The sequence below is a fragment of the Solea solea genome, chromosome 3, assembly GCF_958295425.1.
Source record: "Solea solea chromosome 3, fSolSol10.1, whole genome shotgun sequence".
Classification (NCBI taxonomy): Eukaryota; Metazoa; Chordata; class Actinopteri; order Pleuronectiformes; family Soleidae; genus Solea; species Solea solea.
In genome coordinates this window covers 26,918,994-26,936,236 of record NC_081136.1, presented here as the reverse complement: position 1 = coordinate 26,936,236, position 17,243 = coordinate 26,918,994, and the positions used below count along the sequence as shown (strand labels likewise).

Sequence of the window (17,243 nt, the reverse complement as noted above, 5' to 3'; positions counted from 1 at the left end):
TGTAAATAATACACCATGTTACTGTTATTGAATGTTGTCATCGTCACAGGTACACAGGTTTTATTTGTTCATGGACATTAAAGAAACAAATAAAGGTTTGACAGATTTAATTAGAACAGACCACAGACAGTGCAACAAATATAGATTATAGATTTTTTCATACAATTTACTGTAAACGGTATCCATACTTCATAAATCAGCAAAGAAATATTGATTTCTACAACTATTCAGTGAGCAGAATAATATACCAATAATTTAATAATGAATATTTTAAACTATTTACAATATAACTATTATTTTATCATTTCATTCCACTCTTCTCCGGCGTGATTGGTCAAATGTATGTCAAAAGTTAATGGGTTCGAATCCCAGACACTTTCTAATGGGCTTTTAGTTGAATGTCACTGTCCATGGAGCATTTACTACTTTTTCCCCCACTGTTTTTCTGGTAGGAAGCACTGGGGGGCAGTAAAGACCAGTGAACAACTTAGTGAGCTGCAGGAGCAGCTTAGTTAATAGTGAAAAGTTAAATGTAGGGCCATATGTGAAATATTAAATACATGTGCATTTGCTCAGGTGTTGGTGAAAGAAGTCCAGATCCTAGTAAAAGCAAAGGTAGTATCAATTTTATTAATTGGTAAGTCATTTCTAGTTTCTAAGGTAAGTACAGCAAAAGGGTCTGTTAAATTGCACCACAATGAGGTTAGAAACACAGCAAGAAGTAGAGGAAATTATTATTCTCCACAATCTACATTAGTTTTGAATGAAATGTTGAAGAAATGCAATTCTCTGTTCCTGTCACCACAGTAAATTGTTTATTATGTATATCTAATCACCTTGCAGGAAATGTGGCTAATACTTATTTCCCCATCGGCTCCCAGGATGCTTTGAGAGGAAATAAGCGAGAGGGAATGTACTAGAGTGATTTAACCATCTACTGCTTTCTCATTGTCCTCCAATTCTTGGTTGATTTCTGTGACTATTAGCGCCTGAAATTAGGAAGAGGGAATGTGCGCAAGTGATTTAACCATCTACTGCTTTCTCATTGTCCTCCAATTCTTGGTTGATTTCTTTAACTATTAGTCAACAAATATTCAAATTTGAGAGGCTAACTCTAAAATCTGATATTTGACTACTTGTTCAAAGGAAAGGGGTAAATATACCAAGTAAATGGAGCTCATTTTACCTCACACTAAACTCTATGTATAAGGTTTATCAGCTTAGTGTTCCTCCAACAAGTCAGCAAAGCAGTGAATTTTGCACATAATAAAATACAGTAGACAGCATTCATAAGATATAGAAAACCTGTAAATAACTGTAAATCACATAAGGCATACAAGATTAAAGCCTAATACAACAGTGCTCATAATTAAAGTGACTTCAATGTTTTTATATTGAGAATGATTTAAACACAAAGTTGCACCACATCACCTGTGATGCTGCTTTGTGGATGGTCATTACATTTCATCGACAAATAAAAAATATTAGTTACACGCCCAATTCAAGACAAAGTCTTCATCCAGTAATAGTTAAGCAATGCATTTTCCAAACTTACAAGTCCCGTGTGGGGACACTATTGCTACAGGTTGTTACTCCTCGAACTCTTCTCATGTGCTTCACTGTTTCAGGACAGGGAGTTCTCTCGGTTTGAAGAAGGCCTGAACCATGCCCATGGCAAAGATGTAAACTTTAGCATCCACCACAATTTTCTCTTTCTTCATCAGATCTGCACATTCAAACAAAACAAGTGTATGTTATTGTGGGCAAGGAGGGTCTCTTTGTTGCCCTAATGGTAACTTGACTGAAAACGCAGAAGTCTCACCATCTATTCTCATCTGGAATTCATCAAGAGGCAAATGAATGACTTCGACAAATTCTGGAAAGAAAAGACAAAAGCCTTGTGTGACTGTTCACTTGATAATAGAAAGAAGATTTCAAGAGAAGAAGAAAAATCAAACTCACCTCCATCACCTATGGAAGAACACAGAAGACGATTATTAGTCTTTGTAGTGTGTGACATGCTAACATTTTCTCAATACACAGTACGTAAAAGATGCCATAAAGCCTGATTATGGTCACACCTTGCCCTTTCATAGAGGTTACCCAGTAGCCAGGGTCTCTTCTGAACTTGCCGAGAACTAAACTCTAGCTTGTCCAGTGGCCTACATCTACAGTCTTGAAGATACAATAAATAGCTGATTGAGAACCTGTTCACAGATAAGATTATTATGCTTTTTGGTTGGTGTTTGTTGACAATACAAATGTAATATTATTTAAAAATAAACCAAAAATGGAAACGATTACAATGTGGAGCATGTGCATAAAGCAAACACGCCTAGCAGAGCTAAAGGTTAGGTTAGAGAGGTGGGGCTATGTTTTCCTAAAGTTTTGTATTGGTTGTGTACCTGAAAACACAAGGTTGCTGTTTTGAGATTTTTTTACTCTTGGCTTTAGATCTAGATTCAGTTTCTGCGTGGATAAAAAGCAAATGGGATGCAGATTCTCCTAAACCTGTTCACAAGGTCACAAAGCATTTATCCCATCAGGTCTTTTGAGCGGTAAGTTTAACGTTTCAAACCTTTAGCGGCCGCTTCTTTGTGTTTTCAGGCATACTCCAACCTTTCTGCCGTTGTCTCACATTATTGGTACAATGTTCCTGTTCTGTCTTGTCAAAAAGCATGACACTTCCTGTGTGCAGTGCGAGATCTTATCACAGCTACACTGAGAAACACAGAGACTCATGTGGAGCACTGTGTGATCTCACTTGACAATGGTCTGAATGCAACAATGATTTGTAAAGTGCTAGGTGTCAACTAAACAAACAAGTGCTTGGACGACTAAATGCTGACAGTCCACTCACCGAGCTGCTGTGTTGGGTTAATATTCTCTATGTCATCTCCATTGATGTTGACCATGACAATTTGGGTGGTGCAATTAGACAGCCCGGGGTCCAGACAGGTCACTACAATCAAAGCAGTATCATTACAGAACACCAAAAGCTTAGTACACTCATACATACATGCAGACTTTACACAGTCACTTGAATTGAGTTCCCAGAAATGCATATCAGACCCCTGAACCACTCAAACAAACACAAGAGATAACAATAGAACCTGCAGAAGAAGCTAACACAATCAAGTGCCCACAGTGAAATGATACCTGGAGTGACTCCTACTACTTCGCCTTTGTAGCCGGTTTCTTCCTTCAGCTCCCTCAAGGCAGCAGCCTCTGCCGTTTCACCATCGTCAATCAACCCTGCACATAGCAATTCCTATCAGCCCCGGTGAGTGGGGAAAAAAGCAAAAACTGTGTCTCAGCTCAAGGGCTGCCTAATGCAGAGGATGCAGTCTGTGCAGCCCATGAGGGCAGGGGTTCCTTCATCGGCCCCATAGACTGTGGAGGCTGAACAAAAATGAGACAGTCTAGTCTACAAAGGGATTGGTCACCAACAAAACCAACAAGTGCACTGTTAGATATTCAATATAGTTGAAAATATGTGTTTTGTTTGAAAACATTCAGCTCATCAGGAAGGATACACTTGTTGGGTGTTCTTCATTGCTTGCTGGAAAGACCACATTTGTTCAAGCCAGCAAAATGAGACAGCTGGGTCATGGTGCACTGACATAATTAGCCTTCAAATTTAGAGGCAGCTCCTAAATTGAGACACAGCGAATGTCTATTCTGATGAGTTTCATGAATTGCTGATCCACAATCACAAGTGAGAAACAGTCTGACCTGCAGGAAACTCCAGAGTACAGCATCCCATAGGAGGACGAAACTGCTTCACCATCACTACACAGTCTCTGTGGAGCGTCCGCTTCAGGAGTGCAATGATTCCCACACCTGCATGTAAATTGTGTTACACCCGAACATTTCTTGTAACATGTGTCAACAAATGAGAAAGAAACTTTCACGCTCACCATCTGCTTCTGTGTTGGTTTGCCTAGTGGTCCTCTTCACCGTCTCCCAAGTTCTGGTGGATGACAAACGGGGGCTGAAAACTGCACCAAAGGAAGCTGCTTGGGTTTTGAAGCTATGTTAGTGAATGATTGAACCATACCTGGTGTTTCCAGCTGGGTCCATGTATGTAGTTTTCTCCAGTTTCAACCATTTTCCTGTTGCCATGACCTGGAACACAGAGAGCAGTGTGAGTACTTAACACAGCAAAATCACTCAGTATCACATAACTCTGCAGCTGCTTTCCAGTCCAATTGTATGGTTTTAAATGTGTATTTGTACTCTCTTGCAGGTGAAACATTTGTAAATTATTTTCGATTTTCATTTATTTATATCACTACTTGTTTGTTCATCTGCTTACTGTATGTTCCGAGGTGGGGGCGGGCTCATTAAGTGAAAACGTACCTCTTCTTTCATTATGTGTGGAGTTGTGGTCACTTTGGGTTCCTCACTATTGCTCATTGTCGATACGTGGACGACTGAAAATGAATGAGAAGACGAGTTAAGTTTTTACATCACGGCCCCGGTTTCTGGTCATGAGTTGCCCAATTAGCAGCTGCTACAGCTCCAACCAAGCTGAACGCCGCCTGTTGCTCTTATACATAATCGCTCCGTCACAGTTTAGAGTGGCAACACCATTTGGAAAAGGTGTGTTAAAAACTACACAGACACGAACATTTTGAAAACTAAACTTAACTCACGTGAAATCGCAACCTTTTGCTAGTCAGTGGCAGCAAAGATGTCCAAAAGCACAGATGTGTCACGCTGCTACCACTTCCGGTGACTGCAAACATCACTTGACTCGAGGTTTATGAAGAAAAAAAAAGAAACAGTTTATTTTCAGAATAATATTAATTTGCATACATTTTTAATACATACATGCGTCGTCCCTAGAAAAAACGGAAGTGCTTCCCCCTTTGTCCAGATAAATTATGTGTAAGGTTATGTTATACTTGGAATCTATTTTAACCGCGTGTTGTAGTTGAAGTGGTCGTTGCGTCTGTACCTTTAGGGAATACGGAGTGACAACTCTTGTTTATAAACGATCTATGTTGAATGCAGCGGGGTTTACTTTGACCACGCCTCTGTGTGCACCACAAACAAACGTCCCCATCAGAAAACATACATATTACTGTGTATATTAGTGCAATAAAAAAAATAAACATTCACGTTTGATGTCAATGGAATTTAAGTACTTTAAACACATTTCCTCTTAAAAATGCGACATGGATGATAGAAATTAGTATCGAGAGAGTTGTGAAAATATCAGTGGTTCGGACGATATTCACTGATGGACACTTTTCCATTACAGGATATTGCAGCATGAAGAAGGAGCAAGTTGTTAACTGTCAGTTTTCGGTTTGGTATCCGATATTCAAGAAACATACTATTAAAAGGTAAACAACTGCCGTTTGTTTGAATAAGCAGGATAATATTGTTTTCGGTTGCTGCGCTAAAACATCATATTTAGCCACACAGCTAAAATTAACTAACAGACAGAAAGATCAGGATCTGTAGCCTGTGTTGATTCTTCCCATGTGTTTACGTCCTGTTCACTGTCTTTTCTGAACAGAGACCTTCTCAACCCTTATCTCTGTGTTGGTTGTTGGTATCCGAATGAGTCATTAAATATACTGTTCTCTTTTTCTTCAGTCTTATTCTCCCACTGCCTCAGAATGTAATAGACTATTTACTGGACGATGGGACACTGGTAGTCTCTGGGAGGTAAGAGACACATAAGCGCACACGCAAATTTTCACAGCTTTTCTTATTAGGACTCTGCATTGACTATCCCTAAGCTTAACCACAACTGGTTAATGCCTAACTTTAACCTTAACCTAACCGCAATTCAAACATTAGACTTAAACTTAAGCAGTTCCTCCAAAATGAGGTTCTGCCTCATTAGGACCAGGAAAGGTCAGCATTTATTGTTATTAGACTAATAACAACTCTATTTCCATGACATAGTAAAAAATGACTTGCTTACTAAATATTTAAGCTTACATTTGATGTCTTACATATTTCTGCACTGATCCTTATCAGTCTGATTAGTTTCCTCATCGCCATTAAAGGAAGAGTGGGAGACTGGTTACAGGTTTAGGTTATCTGAACTGTTTTGTGTCTTATGAATGGGTTAAAATCACGTCTTGTTTGGCGCAAGTAAAACATTAACTCGTTCTTCTCTGGTTTCTCTTCTTCAGTGACCACAGCACACAGCAAACACACACTAACAACAACGACTCTGATGCAGAGGAAGACATTCAGGTATAAACATAACAGAAAATAAGGTGGTTTGTAAAGTTTTTGTTGTTGCTTTTCATCCCTTGGTTTTAGAGACAGAAATATGATAATTCAACCAAAATATGTTGTGTATTTTAAAGTATTTGCATTTGTTAGAAGATAAGGAAGATTAACAAGTTAAGTCAGATGCACTTTTTTCATTTACATTTAATAATCTTGGATGTGGTGGTATAATTATTTTATTTGTGAGTTATTTGCATGCAATGCATTTAATCTTCTCTCTCCTTTAATCCTGGGCTGTGTACTGCCCTCAAGTGGTCAGATGATGAGACAACCACCACTGTCACAGTAAGTACGTCAGTGGTCTCTTCAGCCAACATGTTTGAACATATTTAGTATTCTCTTCACTGCAATGATGACTTACTGCTCTCTACAATGAAGTGTTTTTTATTATTTAATTAAGTCTATTGTGTTGTCCTCATCTTCATGATTTAATAATGCAAGGATGATTGTGTCTGCCAGGCTCCTGAGTTCCCAGAATTCACCTCTAAAGTGCTAGAGGCAATAAATGCTCTGGGTGGCCGTGTCTTTCCCAAACTCAACTGGAGTGCTCCTCGGGTAAAAAAAAAAACAAACAAACAAAAAACCCAGAAAAAAATAACACTGCCCTCAGCTTTTTAAAAGGTTTTTTGCCCTCCTCAGCTCAGCCTTACATAACCAACTGTCTCTCTCTATCTCTCTTCTCCAGGATGCTAATTGGATCGCTCTGAACAGCTCCTTGCAGTGTCACAGCCTCAGTGATATATTCCTGCTCTTTAAAAGTTCAGATTTCGTCACCCACGACCTCACACAGCCGTAAGTTTGGTGTCCAACAACATCGACACACATGTAAACCACCCTGACTTACTTGAAAAATACCCTGACTTACTAAATATTCAGACTCTTTCCCTTTACAGCGAGTTGGAGATTTGATATTAAATGCAAGAAAATAGACTTTTTAGCCACCTAGTTTGTTTTGTCCTCTCTACTCTGGAAGCTGTAGTGCATGTGCTGTCACGTTTTCCAGAAATCAACCCGTAATTCGTTCAAATGTACTAATAAATATAATAAATAAATATTCAATATAGTAGGAAACCTTATGTCTGCTGGATTCCGAGGGTTACTACTAAAATATGCGCTTAGGAGATGCAGCCTGCATTTCGAGTAGGGCTGCACGATATTAAGAACATGCATTAATGTTGCTGAATATTGCGTTTACGATATCACTCGTGAATATCGTAAATATATTTATTGAATAAAAAGTGACAGCCCTAAGAACTGGTTTGGTCAGCCCGCTCTCTCTCCCTCTTTATTTACCAAAGGCCCATTTATACTCAATTTTTGTCCATTTTGTACATCCATCCCAAACCTTATCTCCATCACCACCCTACACACCTCTGTGCATCTTTTGCATTGGTATAGACATGTACCCAATACTTTGTCGTTTTCCTTACTGATTGGATTATTGACTCTGTACTGCACCCATGACTTTCAGTGGTATTGCTCCGTTTCGTCCATCTTTATTTATTTTACTCACTGCAACAACTTTTTAAAAATAGGGAACTGTGCAACTCTGTCATCTAAGCAAATACAAGCATTGGATTGGACTCAATCTTAGAAGATACTCAATAGTAAAAAGATCAGATTTGGGTTGAAAAATGCTGATTTAAACTCTGCATATAAAATCCAAAATGAGCATTGCAAATTATCGGCACAAATGCATGTGGTTACAAAGTGGATGTAGTCAGACATAGGACTTTTTCTGACAGATATTGATTTGCGATATGCAGCCCAGTATTCACCATGTAGACTTATGTATAGATGTATGTTTAATATGTACTGTATGTATAATCTCCAGTACGTTTGAAAGCAGCTGATCAGTGGCCCAGCCAAAGCTGAGACGTCAGCCCCAGATAAAATGTCTGGAAAGGCCAGGACTCAAAGCAGTAATTACTGCCAAAGGCACTTCTGCTCAGGGCTGAATTCACGGTATGAATATTTAATCAATAGATTGATGGGCAAAGGAGGCAATTTTAACCATTTTAAAGCCCACAAAGAATAAATTAGTCTTCAAAACTTTATGAGACAATCAACGTCAGCAAATAGCCAGGTTTGCTCAGGCTCAGGCTGATGAGAGTCTGCAGTAAAATGCCTGTGGAGGTTAGTGCGATGTAGATTTATGACTTGCGCTTCTCCGCCGTGCACAGTGAACATTTAACTCAGCGAATGATGTAGTGCAGTGCAAAGCCTTGGGAAAGCTGTTTGTGTGATGTATGCTCGTGCCCTGGACTTTTTTTTATCAAAACTTTGAAACTCTCCGAATTTCAGAGTTGGTGGAGTGAAGGCTCTGATTGTACCCGTGCTGCTGATTTTGTTAATTTTAACACACTTTTTTGTTTGCAGATTTCTTCAGTGTAGTGACAAGGACTCCCCAGATCCTGTCATCAACTATGAGGTATTTAAAAGTGTTTCAAAGTATATTAAAGGGATAGTTCTGGCTATCTGGAGTGGGGTCATGTGAAGTAGTTACATAGTTAACATCTTGCATACATCTCACTTTACTCCGTCTGTTCTGAGAATCAGACAGTGACATGTAGCTGCGAGCTCAGTGAAAACATGGACACGACTGCTAACAGGGACAGCAGGAAACACAGACTTTATTTGCGTTACAAAAAGACTCACTGAATAAACAAATGCTTCTATGCTTGCTTCAGTATCTGATATATTGATATTTTAATATTTTCTAATTATCTTTGTGTTAAACAGCATTTTTGTTTTTTGATAAACTTTAGTTGGTGTCTCTTTGTTGAGCTGCTCACTCCTTACACCAAAGTCCATAAATAAATCTATTGCTTTTACATCACAGAATACGGAAGTTGATCCAATGCTGCCGATGAGTTCGTTCAGATGTGTTATTTTGTGTCTTTGGATTTTGAAATCCTTCATTCAGATTCACCCAAATGACACAAACTGACCAAGCGAGGCAGTGGTAGCTGATGTTTTTTAATTGACTCTGGTGCAGGAAAATGAGCACATTCATCTCTATATAAGTTGCTGGCTATATGTAAATACCTCATGCAACCACACCATAAACAAAATCTGAAGTTTCACTTCAACGTTAACCTGATATCATAGGTTTTTGCACAAAACTAATGTCATATTTTGCCATATTTGTACACCTCATCGTGTTCAATTTGTCTACACACAAACGTGGATTGAATCACACATGTTTTCTTATGTCACCAGCTGGTCCTGAGGAAGTGGAGCGAGCTAATTCCTGGTGGAGAATTCCGCTGCTTCGTCAAAGAGAACAAACTGATCGGTAATGTTTCAGCCAAGTGTTTTAGACCCCGTTGTTAAATTCAGTTTCAGCTCGTCTGATGGTGTGTGTCTTGTTTAATCTCACAGCGATTTCTCAGAGAGACTACACTCAGTATTACCAGCACGTCCTGAAGCAGGAGGAGCAGATCAGTCAGGCCATACAGGACTTCTTCAGCCAGCACATCCAGTACAATTTCCTTGACGAAGACTGTGAGCAGCACCTCCTTTTTTTTTTTTTCTTCACCTCCTCACACCTTTTAACAACTCCCTTTTATGTCTTTCATTTATGAAATATATATATTGTTGAATGCACTATTTGGAAATTTAGGATTAGAATTTAGAATTTAGAATTTTGGAAACTTTTCATCAGGACAAAAGACCAAGTTGTGTGGGAGTGGAATTATCATTGAAATCAGTTTTATCTTTAAAACAAAAACAATTACTAAAATGAAAGTTAGTTTGTGTCACAAAATAACACATTAGAACTCACTAGTGGAGGCAGCAGAGGATCAACAGGTCCTGTGTGCTGTGTAGAAGTGTTGATTTTCTCTGAGCAGTTTACAAAGCAACACAAACTTCAGATTCCAGTCAGAAATGTTTGTCTAATGGTGAGACGAAAAATTCAAAATATATTCAAAAATGTGTTGTTTTTTGCTTGTGTCTCTGCTGGCAGCCATGTTTTTATGAAGCAAAAGTGTCTGTGTCTCGAGCTGATTGTCCATGTCAAGATCCAGACTTCTGATGAGTAAAATTCCTCATCAGGCTGCTTAGAAAGGTTTTTGTATGAAACAAATAGTCACCTTGATTCAAATGGACAGATTTTTCTTGGATTGAAACTTGCTGTAAGCATTAGGGACAATATAAGAAGACAATTCAGCAAAATATATAACACCGCTCTAGTTGTGGTAAGACATTTCGATCGATACATGTGACATCTTGTGCATTTTTAATGGCTCAGTCAGTCAGGCAGAGCCAGAGCGAAGACAGGGGAAAGCTTTGAATGAGTGTGTTGTTTTTCACACAACTGTGATTTTAAAATTGAATTTGACACAGTGTTACCAGCTTCTTTTAACTTTGCATTTACGAAATTCAACACGGTTTATATAATTCTGTCTGTTTTGCAGTTGTGTTTGATGTCTACAGAGACAGCCAGGTAAGCACTCTGATGAATTCTGTCTGAGAATAATCAATTGTCAAACACACTGCCCTTGCAGACTGTTAAGTTTTTCTGTGTCTGCGTGTGTGTTGCAGGGGAGGGTGTGGCTGATTGATCTGAACCCATTTGGAGAGGTGACAGACTCACTGCTGTTCAGCTGGGAGGAGCTGACATCTGGAGGAGACATCTCCCAACAGCAGGTCAGCCATCGCCAGACATGTTCATTCCGGAAAGTTGTTAATTTAAACACAGATTACAAGGCGCGTTGAAGACCTCAAGTATGTTAAAGGGGGGTGTAAAGTGTTAAAAATATAAAAAGTTAGGTGTTCAATCATGTAAAATTCAGCAACATTCTCTTGGCCACTCTAAACAAAGTGTTATCCCTAACCTTAACTTTTGAAACCTTAAATCTAATCTTAACAAGAATCACAAATCTTAGCCCCTAAACTCCGAAATGAGTTTCTTCCTCATTAGGACCATATTTTGGTCTCCATGAGGACTACTGGTCCTGACAAGGTCAGTGTTTATGCCTGAAAAGGTCCTAAGGTGGTAACTAAAATCACTCACAAACTTTAATGGGGCCCAAAGTCTGCAAACCTCACTGATTGTACATACTATTAACATTAACACTTAGGTATCAAACCACTTGTTCAACAAACATGTTGAGAAGTGACATTTTCACCATTTTGGCCACAGTTTAATGACATACTGAATTCCTTGCTCTCTGTCTCCCTCTGCTCGTCTTTCAATCTTCTCTGCTTCATTCTTTATGAGTTTTAAATGAAGTGGCAGAGCTGTTCTATGTGGTTTTAGATCCTGGGAAGACTGGGATTATTTACAGGACAAAGACATCTCAACTTGTTAGTCAAACCAAAGGCAGTTGTGTAGGAGCAGGTGCAGTCACTCACAAGTGAACAGTAAAGCAGGGATAAAGCGCACTGAGGGTTTTTATATAAAGAGAAGACCGAGACGAGAAAGTGTTTTCAGTCTTTACTCCACACTTGTAGTGTTTTTCACACATCCTCAGCCACTGTTTACTAACATGTATTATGTGTGAAGAAGAAAATCTCGGTTTCATGTGTCGGCTCCGTGTGTGCAGGAGGCTCCGGCGTTCCGCCACACCACCAGTGAGGTGACGGTGCAGCCCAGTCCGTGTCTGAGCTACAGAATCCCAAGAGATTTTGCCGACCTCTCAACCGGAGAAGACGCTTACAAACTCATCGACTTCCTCAAACTGGTATACCAAGTTCAAATCGTTAAACTCTCAGGTTTCAGTGTTGTTGAGTACTAGTTAGTCAGTCATCCACAATTTTGATGTTTTTTGTTTTTTTTTAATCATTTACACCTGAATTTATATTTATTCTGATACATTAATAAATGTAAAATCTTGGATTTCATCAAGTTAATACAGAAACATAAAATGTCAATAGGCATGAGTTTTATCTGCATTCACTCCCACTCCCATGAATGTTTTCAGTGAATCTTTGTACAGATCTCACTGTATTTCTTTTTTAAATCATATTACTTTATCTTGTTTTATTTTAATAGCGCCTTGGAATGATGTTTATCAGCTTTTTAAGCAACGAAATGCGTTCAGAAATTCAGGGTATATCCACTCATTTTAGTGTCAAAGAGGCTTAGAAGCCCCACGACGCGGAGCAAACACTCAGAGCTGTCAGAATATATAGCTGTTTATTGAAAGGGTTTCACTGACAGAATTAGAATTCAGTATAGGACTGAGATTGAGGCCCTGTTTTCACGATTCCTCTCCCTTCTTTCAAATTCCCCAGAAGAAAAGCCAGCAGGAAGAGTCTGAGGAAGAGGAGGAGGAAGAAGAGGAGAATGCTCCACAGTGAAACAGTTGCCGTGAAACCTGAAAAATAGCTGCTAGTGTATGAAGAATCCTCCATATATAATGCTTTGTGCATGAAGTGACTCTTTACCCTCTGTTCCTCTGTTCTCTTTGAGCTTTCTTGTTGAAAACTATCACCAAGTTTCTCCTTTTGCTCCACTGGTAACCGTGTGTGTTGTATCTGAGGCGTCTTAATGAGTTTTTTTTTAATCATGGCGTTAACGTTAGGCTATTAAGGGTTCATTTTCTGTCACTGTTTTCTCTTCATCTAACACCGCAGAGAAGCCTCAGAAGTCTCGTAAAGTTTTGGTGTAATATTATTTTCAAGAGGGGGAGAAAAAAAACAACACAATTTCATAACTGTGTATTTGCTGATACGTCTTAATTTCTGCACAACTCTTCCTGGATTTAAATCGCACAAATGTCACTGTAACTGTGCTGGGTGTTGTGTGTCATTAAGAGGCGGTGAAAGACTTCCCTATTTAACACTTAAGCTGTTTATGACTTGGCTACATTGAATTTTCTTTTCTTCGCCGCCGTCCCTGCCTCTCAATCTCCCACTACCAATTTCCTCTGAGCACTTTTGACACACTCATTGCTCCGAGTCGCTCCGGGCACTGCTCTCAAGTCCTGTTTTCCCATCATGCATTGCTGTACACAAAAAAAATCCACACCATTAAATTTCTTTGTCATGTATTGACTCGGCTGTCAGTCTGGTGGGTGTAGTAAACTAGCACATTAGAAATTGATTGCGGTTTTACGCCCCAGAGCTAAATGAGCTATGTGTGCTCGGTGCACGGCAGTTCATTTTGGGTTTGTATTTTTGGTTTTTTTTCTCCTTTGGTAGAGTGATAGAGCAATTACAGTGAGATGGAAAAAGCCGGTGCGATGCGAGTTATGGTTCCCTCGACCGGAACGCCGCGGACGGGAAATGGTGTACAAGCCACATATTGTGGGGAGTGTTTCAAATGAATCATCATTATGAAAATGAATTCTAGCTGTAAACACACCATCAGGACCTCGGGCTGGTGTCCTCACTTAGCCTGACATGACAAACAAGTTTCACTTCTGATGTCGGTACTACAGAGTTTGTGTGTTTTGAAAGACAAACGTTCAAATCAGACCAGTGTTGTGGTCAGAGGGTCAATTGGCTGTCATTGAGAGGTGTTTTTGTGGGGTTTTTCCAAATGTATCTCTTATACTTAGTGAAAAAAAGTATAATCTGAATATAATCACATACTGTATACGGTGTATATATAAAAAGTGGTGTAAATCTTGCTGGTTGAAGCTAGCTAGGAAGCAGGAATATATTAAATAGCCACCAGGGGCTGATGTTGATGGTTGCGCTCACTTGTTTCAGCTCATCGTCAACAGAACATGATGTCAAGATTGTAAGGAGGGAAATAGTCAATCAGTTGTGGGACATGTGAGTGGACACCAGTGTGATTGACAGCTGGTGTTGTGCAATAGGAGCCTGGCTGCAGGGTTAAAAAATGGAAATTCTGTTACCGAACTGCATTGTGGGTCCAGTTGACTTGCTTTGCTCCTGACGTGTGCGGCATAAGTTGAGAAATGTTCGACTTTTAGCTCAAGTGTGTTCATCGGAGAATTTTAATTTAGATCATATTTTCTTCTCTTCCTTCCACTGAGGTATAATCAAGCAGGAACATAATTTCTTACTGCCAGGGGAAATGTTACCAGAGGAAGTTCTGTAATTGGCCTGTTGTTGAAGCAGACACTAGCATTTGTAGAAAAACCATGGATATTACAAACAATTACTAACAATGACTCTGCCTGAGTGTCCCTGTGAGCCATCTACTTTATTAAACACATTTTTCCCAATACCAGTAAGCTATCATGCCCACTCCAGCCAATGAAAACAAACATGTAACATCATGTGTGCCTCAAGTTACTAACAAGTGCATGGGATAAGCACTTTTACAATTTTACTGATAAAGCACCTTTTAAAAACATGGTCACAGTGCTGCATAGTCACATTTAAAATACATAGAAAATAGTCAAATGTAAAAACGATGAGCAGAGTATGCATCTTTGACATAAATCATTATAAATTTGATTCACTCAATCCTAGGAGAAGCTACAGTGAAAAAAGAAGGAAAGAATCAAACACTCGTTCACATGCACAGTTTAATAGTCCGACTAAAATAGGCAATCGGTCAACTTGCCAAGTATACATGCGGAGGAGAAAATCGATTTATTGGCCATGTATGTCTGACTCCGCCTCCGTAGGTGACGCTGTATCTCGCTATATGCTAGTGCATATTGATCATTTTCCTGTTGACCTTTACGTCACAGAAAAACCAACGGCTAACAGTGAGACGGATCGTGCTGAGGTTGTGTATGTTTCGTACCCGCTGTACATCGTGTTAATCGTGACACAAATGAGATGGAGGGTGGCTCTTGTGGTTGCTGTGTTGCCCGAAGGAAGACGCCGCCAACATATGATTTCCTGCAACAGCGCTGCACTTTATATGTGTCTTATGTCTTAGTCTGACTATAATCGGACTTTTAACATGCATGTAAACACACTGTGGTGAAAATAAATCAAATATAAGGGCACAGAATACCACGACCAGTCACTTTCCAGAGGCTTGTTACTTTCTGTCTCTAATGTTGCATTGAAATGGAAGTTGAGAACTTGGCATATCACAACATACTTATCTGGACATCCTAAACTCTGTGGTTTATTTGTGTATGACTGAAAAAACGTCAGAGACCATTTTCAGATAAAGGTTGCAGCATTTTCACGAAACAAGGGCAGAATAATAACATCACGATGCAGACTGCAGCTTTAACCTTGTGTAGTAGTGACACTGTGAGAAAGTGAGTGGCCTCAGCAGAGGTTTGTGCTCTCTGAGTGCTTTCTAGATAAGATAAGTGGGGACATTTACATTGTCAGAGCAGCAAAGACAGTAAAGATAAAGATAATAAATAATAAACATGTATTAACAATACACTACAAATAGAATGTACATTAAAGACAGTTTCCAGAATAAGTACAGTATGGGCTTGATATTTACAGTATAAACAAGGGTTGAACATGATATATTGTGTATGTAGAGTGTGTTATATTGCATGTGGGATGAGTAGCCTGTTATTTGTGGTCTACTGAGAGCAGTGCTTGTTGAACGACCTGCGATAACGCTTCAGACATTGAGAATGTTTCAGTCTGTTACTAGGGGAGCTGTCCAATGCTGTGATTGTGTCCTGTAGGGGGTGGGAGAGATTGACCATCAGAGATGATAGTTTGGCAGTCATTCTCCTCTCTCCCATCACCTACACTGGTTCAAGGGGGCATCTAAGGACAGAGTTGGCTTTTTAAATCAGCCTCTTCCTGTCCTCAGCTGAGATGCTACTGCCTCTAGATGCACATTCTACAACTTGTTATGCCTCGCGTTGCATATTCCACCTTTAAAGCTGCTGTCCTGTCCTCCCTGACCTTCTCCCCCTTTTTAAACCCTCCCTAACCTCCTCTCCATCCTTCACTGCAGTGGGCCAATCGTCTTTCATCAGGGGTCAGATTTGCTGACTCAGAGTAAAAGGGATGAGGTTGTGTTTGGCTAAAGTGGGGGAATGGCGGGAGGAGGGGAGTTTCCTTGGCTGCTGCTGCTGAGAAGGAAGAGCTGCAGTAGTTTGCAGGCAGAATACTCATGAGCAGCTGAGGCTGAAACACACTGGCCCCCTCTCTACCTCCCCCCTCCCTCCTGCATGTGTCTCCCCTACTGTATCACCCACAACTAATACAGCGTGCGTGTGTTTGTTGTGGGCAGAGACAGGCCAGAGCTGACTTCATCTCCCTGCAGCTGTCAGTGTCCTGGGATCATGGTCCCTCTGTTGTAATCCAGGTGTTATGTGGGCGAGTAAAACTCGGGTAAACGTGCAGCTGTGTCGGGTCACAGCTGATCCACTCAGACGCCATTTTTCCCGAGGGGATTCCAAATATTGACGGAAGTGGGTTGGTTGTTGTCGTCAACTTTGCGCATTGCGAATTCACCGCTGACACGTCCCGACCCAGACACCCGTGCACACTTCACCTCCGTCTCTGTGTCGGACAGCACTCACGGTCACAGTAACCCTCTGTTTTTATAAATAATGACACATTTTATGTTTCGGGGAGGCTCAGGAAGAACAGAGGAGGATATCTGAAGATCGTAACACATTACATTGTTGGTGGTGAAGTGGAAACTCCGATAATTCGCAGTTAATGTCGTTAACACCGGCGCAGGTGGCAGCAGGTCTGGGATCAAGTCAGGCAAATTGTACCAGTGTAGCGCCGGAAGTTATGGGATATTGTTTTCAAAGTAAAAGCACAACATAATTAAGTAATTGTTGGCTGGTCGAAGGTCTGCTGCACTCTTTTTGTAAATTCTGGGGTTAAAGGCATAGTTCATGTAATGATACATTGTTATCTAACCTGACACACTGGTACAGCGGACACAAGGAAAACTGACTGTAGTTGTTGATTCACTGCTGCCTCCATCACTAATGTCATATATGTTATTGTGTGCAGTTGCTGTTTTAAATCCATCTTTGAAACTTACCATAGTGACAAACCTACCAAACATGGCAGCAGTAGACCAGCTGATCAAGCTGAAATGTGTGGAATTTGGCACGAGAGAGTGAGCAGTTAAAAAGGCTGTTAAAATGGTGAGATAC

General features: G+C 40.0%; 2 protein-coding genes across 3 annotated transcripts; one reads left to right on the top strand and one right to left on the bottom strand.

Moving 5' to 3' along the window:
- Window positions 1-611: 611 nt before the first annotated feature.
- Window positions 612-4,854, bottom strand: nudt5 (nudix (nucleoside diphosphate linked moiety X)-type motif 5). Its single transcript, XM_058624058.1, has 11 exons — window positions 4,837-4,854; window positions 4,659-4,758; window positions 4,363-4,436; window positions 4,061-4,128; window positions 3,921-3,973; window positions 3,736-3,843; window positions 3,160-3,255; window positions 2,861-2,962; window positions 1,963-1,971; window positions 1,823-1,876; window positions 612-1,726 (listed from the first exon to the last, which is right to left on the bottom strand). The coding sequence occupies exons 3-11, from the start codon at window positions 4,417-4,419 to the stop codon at window positions 1,617-1,619; spliced, it is 657 nt and encodes a 218-aa protein (XP_058480041.1). The 5' UTR covers window positions 4,420-4,436; window positions 4,659-4,758; window positions 4,837-4,854; the 3' UTR covers window positions 612-1,616.
- Window positions 4,129-12,782, top strand: cdc123 (cell division cycle 123 homolog (S. cerevisiae)). 2 transcript variants are annotated; one of them, XM_058624054.1, is made up of 14 exons: window positions 4,129-4,147; window positions 5,270-5,354; window positions 5,611-5,682; window positions 6,159-6,222; window positions 6,514-6,546; window positions 6,721-6,816; window positions 6,947-7,053; window positions 8,641-8,692; window positions 9,484-9,559; window positions 9,646-9,768; window positions 10,683-10,711; window positions 10,810-10,914; window positions 11,814-11,951; window positions 12,505-12,782. In XM_058624054.1, the coding sequence occupies exons 2-14, from the start codon at window positions 5,281-5,283 to the stop codon at window positions 12,568-12,570; spliced, it is 1,035 nt and encodes a 344-aa protein (XP_058480037.1). In that variant the 5' UTR covers window positions 4,129-4,147; window positions 5,270-5,280; the 3' UTR covers window positions 12,571-12,782. The 2 variants fall into 2 exon arrangements, with proteins under 2 accessions (XP_058480037.1, XP_058480036.1); XM_058624053.1 differs by lacking the exon at window positions 4,129-4,147 and having other exon boundaries at window positions 5,219-5,354.
- The last annotated feature ends 4,461 nt before the right edge of the window (window positions 12,783-17,243 follow it).

Coding starts and splice junctions, on each gene's coding strand:
- nudt5 (XM_058624058.1), bottom strand. CDS start 4,419: ATGAGCAATAGTGAGGAACCCAAAGTGACCACAACTCCACACATAATG. Junction 3,844..3,920: donor AACCAACACAGAAGCAGATG/GTGAGCGTGAAA, acceptor ATTTACATGCAG/GTGTGGGAATCATTGCACTC. Junction 2,963..3,159: donor AGTAGTAGGAGTCACTCCAG/GTATCATTTCAC, acceptor CTTTGATTGTAG/TGACCTGTCTGGACCCCGGG.
- cdc123 (XM_058624054.1), top strand. CDS start 5,281: ATGAAGAAGGAGCAAGTTGTTAACTGTCAGTTTTCGGTTTGGTATCCG. Junction 6,817..6,946: donor TCAACTGGAGTGCTCCTCGG/GTAAAAAAAAAA, acceptor TCTCTTCTCCAG/GATGCTAATTGGATCGCTCT. Junction 10,712..10,809: donor ATGTCTACAGAGACAGCCAG/GTAAGCACTCTG, acceptor TGTGTGTTGCAG/GGGAGGGTGTGGCTGATTGA.